The sequence below is a fragment of the Coptis chinensis genome, chromosome 2 (assembly GCF_015680905.1).
Source record: "Coptis chinensis isolate HL-2020 chromosome 2, ASM1568090v1, whole genome shotgun sequence".
NCBI classification, from domain to species: domain Eukaryota; kingdom Viridiplantae; phylum Streptophyta; class Magnoliopsida; order Ranunculales; family Ranunculaceae; genus Coptis; species Coptis chinensis.
Window position 1 is genome coordinate 50289041 of NC_141457.1, and position 8460 is coordinate 50297500.

General features: G+C 36.6%; 1 protein-coding gene and 1 pseudogene across 1 annotated transcript; both read right to left on the reverse strand.

The window, feature by feature from the left end:
* Positions 1 to 3860: 3860 nt before the first annotated feature.
* On the reverse strand, positions 3861 to 4205 carry LOC147516416 (secreted RxLR effector protein 161 pseudogene; annotated as a pseudogene).
* Positions 4206 to 6399: 2194 nt separating this feature from the next.
* LOC147516417 (uncharacterized) lies at positions 6400 to 7476 on the reverse strand. The gene has a single exon (XM_086593268.1). The coding sequence runs from the start codon at positions 7474 to 7476 to the stop codon at positions 6400 to 6402; it is 1077 nt and encodes a 358-aa protein (XP_086449394.1).
* Positions 7477 to 8460: the final 984 nt, after the last annotated feature.

Sequence of the window (8460 nt, forward strand, 5' to 3'; positions counted from 1 at the left end):
GCTAGAACCACCTCTAGCCCTTGCCCATTCAGCACGTATTTCAGCTTGTTGTTGCTCGATTATAAAAGCGGTATCAGGATGGAGGACACTTGTATCGGTCGCTAATATCTTAGCTTCATATTGCATCTTTTGAAGCCGATTTTTTTCCAATTGAACTTGATTTTTTCTATTTGAATCAATTTTTTTTTGCTCTTGCCATTACAATTCTTTGACCATATGCAAGCTCCCTTTCCCTAAGTTCTAAGCACTTTTGTGTTTCATTTGCATCCTTTACAAATGTATCCTCCAAACGTGTAAAGTAACCCTCCAACATACCAACTGATTTTTCTTGGTTCCTCTTGGACTTGGCTTTCTTCGATCCAAGAGGACGCTCCATTTGGTGAATTAGAAGTTGAATCTTCACCGTCACTTTTGCGACCTTTTCCCTTTATGGGGTGGCTTGACTTTGTCTAAAAAATGCTACTCTACTTTGGATTATCCTTGAGTATAACATAACAATGATCAAGTGAAAAAGATGATTTTTCTTGTTGTTGGTACATCATCCTTTCCTCGGACAACTAAAAAATAAAATGGTGGTAATTAGACTAAAATAATCACTAAGACTAAGATAATTAAACTAAAATAATAATTAGACTAAGATAATAATTAGACCAAGACTAAGATAATTAGACTAAGACTAAAATGGAAATAATAATTAGACTAAGACTAAGATAATCAATAATTGACAAATTGACGAAGTTGTAATTACCCGGCTTTATATTGTTGTACCACTTGCATGTCGAGCCTCCACCGCATTCACAATTGCAACAAACTTGTTCATCATCTTAGAAATATATTTCCATCTACCGCTAATTGAATCGGAAGACCTATCCGACCCACAAGTTTGATTGAACTCGTTTGTTATACGATTCCAAAATCTTTTTGCATTTTGGAAAGCACCAACAATAGAGTATTCACTAATTTTTATCCAAGCAAGACATAGAGCTTGATCTTCGGACATGCTAAAGTGAGTCTTTGTTTTTGCTTGAGTGCTACCACTTGCTTGAGTTGTTTGAGATGCTTGAGATGCCATTTGATTTTTTTTTTTTTGAAGAACTTATTTTGAAGAAGAAGAAATATGATTGTTGGAAGTGAGTGTGAGTTGTAATGTAATGGAACAAATGTTGTATATATACCAAATTTTTTATTTTTGACCATCCTAACTTTCTGACCGTTAGTGAACTAGCCGTTAGGACTCCGGACGGGATGTTAGATTCCGTCTGGAAAAAAAAATATAGCGAGATGGGATGTTGGATTCCGTCTGCTAAGTTTTGTAATCCATACGGAATCCAACATCCCGTCCAAAGATATCAAGTCAGCCACTATCTCGGTTGAAGGTTTCACCTTGGTTTCAACTTGGCAAAGTAGTCACCAGTTATTCACCTTTGCATTGGGCACTGCTTTTCCACAAAATAGAGGTGACTATAGTCACAAACCCCTCATTATCACCAGCATTAGGAATGCTCTAACAAGTGAAAATTTTCCCACTAGACGTCTAGACTATATACCAATTTTTTATATTCAAATTTTGACAAGGTTATGTTTGATCGTGAATGTGAGAAAAATATTCAGCTTAGAGAACAAGACTGCTCAGGTAACAGAATTTACATTGCAACCACGAGACAGCTTGTATGCCCTGATTAACTAGTTAATTTTATTTAATCAAGCTTGACTAATCGAGAACCACCATATGTCCATATGTATATGAAGTTGGACAGATCCATAGCAATTAGCAAGTTGAATGGAGAAGGAAGACTCCTCCAGTGCGTCAGTGAAGAACAAGCTAGGCTTCAATTCCTTATCGTTTATGTGATTCTCAAAAAATTCACAAACATCCTTTCAAAAATTCCTATCTATAAGTTAGTAGCCGTAGGCATCCAAGCTGCGTGTAATTACATATATTCACCCAGTGCCCGACAACCAATCATGAATATAGGTCAAGCAACACAACAGATCAAGCCATAAACACAAGTACAAGATATCACACCTTGTACTTGGCCCCGCTCTACCGACTGAAGATACCTCGCCCGGACTACAACTCGCACACTAACGCTATGTATGGTGCTCTTAACCGTCTCACCACATCCTTCCATCTGACCTACAAACCTCAAATGTCATTGGTAGAACGCCCTAAACCAACTCGAGGACATTCTCCCTATTGTAACCACACTTCAACAATATGGAAAAATTGAGCAAAGAAAAACTTTATAGATAATAGTATGAATGAAGAAGATGATGCTTCACAGAATAAAACAAATAACAATAAAAGAAATTACTCATGATGATTGAGGCTTGCAAATACAATGTTCTAAAGACAAGTTTCACCCCTGTCCGTGTGCTCACAGTTCTTCAGGTGTCGTCTTCTCAGGATACAACAATCAGTTACTTTGAAATCATAGCACCACAACTTCAAATCCTTAGCGAACCTTTTAATGGATTTTTGTACTCAATGAAACTTCAGAAATCGATAAGGAGAAAAGACATGTACATTTTGTCACTCTCAAAAGTTCTTTTCTCTTCTTCAGAGATCTTTTTCAAGTGTTTTTTTAATGAACAAGACAAGCGTTTAAAATAAAATGAAAGTGTCTCTTCAAACAGCCACCATGTCTGTTCCAAGAGTCACTTTGTCTCTTCAAGCATGTCATTCCAAGACAATGTTTAAAGATTTTTATAACAGGCAGAAAAGAGAAAGACAGTTATCAAAAAAGTAACTGTCAGAAACTTCTTGATAACTGTCTATGATATCCGAAAATCAAAACTAAGTCCCAACCATACAAGTCCAAGTTAAAGACCCCCAAGGCCCAATCATAGATCATAGAATATTCAATATATTCCTATGTCTATTTTGTTGGGGAGTAGGTTTGAACCATTCACATCCAATTTGGATTCCAAAATTTGTACCACTAGACCAACTTCCTAAAGTTGTTCAAGTATATCATTTTTCATAAATGGGATTACTTTCTATTCACACTTAGATTTTCCAACAATCCCCCACATGAATAGAAAGCCAATGCATGGCATGCAACAAAAATAGAGAGATTAGTGTTGCATCGGGAGAGGTGTCTTTTGGACTTGAACCTACCCTAATGAATGCATATCGGATTTACTTGGTAGATCAGTGAACTATGTCTTGAACTATCCAGCCGTTAGTGTAAACCAAGACAACATACATCACACACCACTGATCTGAATCCATTTAGGTTCATACGGTTGTGTTCATTTTGGTCTTGAACAATTCCCAGATTCATGAGAGCTTTAGAGAATTCAGCCTTCTCATTCTCATAGAAGCGACCCGACTTCTTCTCTCATATAGATGATACTTATTTGTAGAGTATCATGCTATACTTCTCTTAATAAAGATATAAGCATCATTAAATATTACTTACCCTTAACATCACAGGAAGCACACATACATCATAGGAAAATGAATAGTGTGTTTATCAACACTTTGAATCAATCCCTACCAGTTTGCCTATTAAACCTAGATCTTTGGATCTCCTTCAACTAGGTTAGGTTTCCGTCAGGATGATTCATTGAATAGGCTTAAGCCCCATTCCCCTCGATGTTAATACCACTTGCTCTCTTTGTAACCCTTTGGTTAGCGGATCTGCAAGGCTTTCTTTTGACTTTACATAGTCCAAAGTAATAAGTCCATTAGAAAACAATTACTTAATGGTATTATGCCTGCGTCTTATATGTCTTGACTTCCCATTGTATACATTGTTTTTAGCCCTTGTTGTAGCAGCTAAACTATCACAATATATACATATGGCCGTAACAGGCTTAGGCCATAATGGAATATCCTCCAAGAAATTTCGAAGTCATTCCGCTTCTTCAACAGTCTTGTCTAATGCTATGAACTCAGATTCCATAGTGGACCTTGCAATGCAAGTCTGTTTGGAAGATTTCCAAGTTACTACTGCTCCTCCCAAGGTGAAAACATATCCACTTGTGGACTTTGTTTCTTCATAGTCAAATATCCAATTAGCTTCAGTAAAACCTTCTAACACTGGTGGATACTTGTAATAGTGTAACTCGTAGTCAATGGTGTGATTTAAGTATCTTAATACTCTTGTTAAAGCATCCCAATGAGCAGCTCCAGGGTTACTAGTGTATCTACTCAATCTACTTACAGAGTAAGCAATATCTGGCCTTGTACAATTCATTATGTACATCAAACTGCTAATAATCCTTGAGTATTCTACTTAAGATATAATATCACCATGGTTTTTTCTTAGTCTGCAATTTGCATCAAAATGAGTTACAACAGGTTTGCAATCAAATTGTCCAAACTTCTTTAGCACTTTTCCAATGTAATGAGACTAACTAAGCATATAACCACTTGAAGTTCTCTTAACACGAATACCAAGTATGACATCTGCTCGACCTAAGTCTTTCATGTCAAAGTTGTTATTCAGTAACTTCTTTGTGGAATTTATAATATCTTTGTTAGTCCCCATGATCAACATGTCATCTACATATAAACAAAGAATAACACAAGCACCATGTTCATCCTTTATGTAGATACATTTGTCACACTCATTAATATTGAAGCCATTTGATTGAATTACATGATCGAATTTCTCATGCCAATGTTTTGGTGCTTGCTTCAAGCCATAAAGGGATTTAACAAGTCTACAAACTTTATGTTCTTGTCCCTTTACTTTCAGGTTGTTTCATGTAGATTTATGCATCTAGGTCTCCATTTAAGAACGTGGTCTTTACATCCATTTGGTGTATTTCCAAATTGTAAAGTGCAGCAAGAGCAATCAACATCCTAATGGATGTGATTCTTGTGACAGGTGAGTAGGTATCAAAGAAGTCCAAGGCTTCTTTCTGTCGGTATCCTTTGACAACAAGGTGAGCCTTATATTTGTCAATTGAACCATCAACCTTTAGCTTCCATATAAATATCCACTTATTGTCAATTGGTTTGTTACCAGGTGGTAAACTAACCAGTTCCCATGTATGATTTTGCATAGTGGAATCTAACTCACTGTTTATAGCCTCTTTCCAATATGGAGCTTCTGGAGTTGACATGGCTTCCTTAAATGTTTGAGGTTCAGCCTAAAAAAAAAATGAAAGGAAGTTAGGTCCAAAAGAGGTAGAAGTTCTAACTCTTTTACCCCTTCTAGGCTCTACTTCCACTTCGGCAATAAGGTGGAGCACTAGTTGAAGTATCATCATTTGGTCTCTTTTTAGAGATACCAGGCCTATCTCCTTTGAAAGGAAACACCTCTTCAAAAAATTCAGCATCAATGGATTCTAAAATGGTATTGTTATCTATATCAGCATTATCAGACTTTATAATTAAAAATCTATAAGCTGCACTATTGATAGCATAACCAATAAAGACACAATCAACAGTTTTAGGTCCTAGTTTGGTTCGTTTAGACAATGGAATTAATACTTTTTCAAGACACCCACACTTTAAAGATTTTGTACGAAGGTACTCTTCCTTTCCACAATTCGGAAGGAGACTTGTTAGTCTTCTTATGTGGTAGTTTGTTTAGAATGGTATTTGCAGTAAGCAAAGCTTCCCCCCATAAGTTTTGTGGTAGACCAAAACTATTCAACATGCAATTGATCATGTCTTTGAGAGTCCGTTACTTTCTTTCTGCCATTCCATTCAGTTGTGGTGTTCCAGGTGCAAAGGTTTGATGAATAATGCCATGTTTAGTGCAATATTCAACAAAGGGTGTAGATTCCTACTCCCCTCCTCTATCCAATCTAAGAACTTTGAGTTTCTTATTTAGTTGATTCTCAACTTCAGCCTTATAAACTTTGAACACATCTAAGGCCTCATCTTTAGTACGTAGTAGATAAACATAGCAAAACTTACTACAATCATCTATGAATGTAATGAAGTAGTTTTTGCCTCCTCGTGTGGTAGCCATTTTCAGGTCACACAAATTGCACTATGTACTAAGTCTAAAACTTCTGTGGATCTCACAACACTGTGCAATGTTTCTCTAGTTAACTTAGATTCAACACACACTTCACATTTGTGATTTCTATTAATTCTAAACTTAGGCAAAATACCGGAGTTAACCATGTTATACAAGGAACGATAATTAATGTGTCCTAGTCTAACATGCCAAACATTAGATAACTCAACGATATAAGCAAAAGCATCTTTATTAAAGATAATAGAGTCAACTACAACATTGAGTTTGAACAACCCATCACACCAATCTCCTTTTGCCACAAACATTCCTCCCTTAGTGAGTACAAACTTATCATATTCGAAGCAAAGCTTGAATCCTTTCTTGCTCAAGAGTGAGCCTGACATCAAATTCTTTTGAATTTTAGGAACATGGAGTACATCAAGGAGGGTGAGTTCCTTTCCAGAAGTGAACTTTAGAGTAACTCCACTTTTGCCTTCAACATATTAGATGCTGATGCATTTCCCATGTAGAGTTGTTCACCAGTATGGACTTGCTGATATGTTGAGAACATATTTCTGTCACCACAGATGTGCCTAGTGGCACTAGTATCAATCCACCAGTCCTTAGTGTCACAGACAATGTTTGTTTCAGAAATGACAGCAACAAGGCTAGAACTGTCAGCGAGATTCACTTCATTTGGCTTGTTCCTAGGGTCTAAATTCTGATCTTGCTTTCTGAAATGACAATCCTTTGCTTTGTGTCCTGGTTTCCCACACACCCAACAATTGCCTTTCATCTTTTTGAAAGTCTTGGTCCTTGGACCCAAGTATGAATTCTTCCCTTTCTTCTTCTTGTTTCTCTTTTGGGAATTGGACTTTGGTTTAGAGGGTTCTCCCTCAACAAAGTTGGCATTGACATAAGATATGCCACCATCCTTATTCTCATTCTTTCTGTTATCTTCTTCAATTCGGAGACGGTCAATCAAATCTTCCATATTCATTTCTTTACGCTTATGCTTAAGGTAATTCTTGAATTCCTTCCAAGATGGAGGCAACTTTTCAATAATTGCAGTCACTTGAAAAGATTCATTGACAATCATACCTTCAACCTGCATTTCATAAAGAATGATTTGGAGATCTTCCACTTGGTTAACAACGTCCTTGGCATCACTCATATTAAAATCTAGGAATTTTCCAACAACAAATTTCTTTATTTCGACATCCTCAGTCCTGTATTTCTTATCAAGTGATTCCCACAGTGCCTTAGTAGTTTGCATTGGGGAATACACATTATAGAGTGTGTCATCCAGCCCATTCAAAACATAGTTTCGGCATAGGAAGTTAGAGTGCTTCCATGCATCAATTGCCATAACCATTTCTTTGGTAGGTGGATTTTCCATAACAGTAGGAACATCCTCTCTAAGGAAACGAGCCAAATTCAATGTTGTCAAGTAAAATAACATTTTCTGTTGCCAACGCTTGAAGTTGTTTCCATTGAACTTCTCTGGCTTTTCAGAGGCAGCATTCAATTTTCTAGTATTTGGTTCCATAGTTTCAAAATAGAAAATTCGTCTTTAGATTGTTGGAACCACACTTCAACAATATGGAAAAATTGAACAAAGCAACACTTTATAGATAACAGTATGAATGAAGAAGATGATGTTTCAGAGAATAAAACAAATAACAATAAAAGAAATTACCCTTGATGATTGAGGTTTGCAAATGCAATGTCCTAAAGACGAATTTCACCCCTGGCCGAGTGCTCATAGTTCTTCAGGCGTCGTCTTCCCAAAATACAACAATCAGTTACTTCGAAATCATAGCACCACAACTTCAAAGCCCTAGCGAACCTTTTAATGGATTTTTGTACTCTCAATGAAACTTCAGAAATCGATAAGGAGAAAAGACCTGCACGTTTTGTCACTCTCAAAAGTTCTTTTCTCTTCTTCAGAGATTTTTTTCAAGTGTTTTTTAAATGAACAAGACAAGGGTATAAATAAAATGAAAGTGTCTTTTCAAACAACCACCATGTCTGTTCCAAGAGTCACTTTGTCTTCTCAAGTATGTCTTTCCAAGAAAATGTTTAAAGATTTTTATAACGGACATAAAAGAGAAAGGCAGTTATCAAAAAAGTAACCGTCAGAAACTTCTTGATAACTGTCTATGCCATTCGAAAATCAAAACTAAGTCCCAACCATACAAGTCCAAGTTCAAGACTCCCAAGGCCCAATCATAGCTCATAGAATATTCAATATATTCCTATGTCTATTTTGTTGGGGAGTAAGTTTGAGCCATTCACATCCAACTTGGATTCTAAAATGTGTACCACTAGGCCAACTTCTTAAAGTTGTTCAAGTACATCATTTTTCATATATGGGACTACTTTCTATTCACACTTAGATTTTCCAACACTCCCCTCCTACATGTATCAAGTACGGAGCATGATCCACCACCTCTGCACAAGCAACGTGATTGCCTCACCAACTGCAATCATCATCCTTTCCACCAACTACCATGCTTCCCCATCCACTACA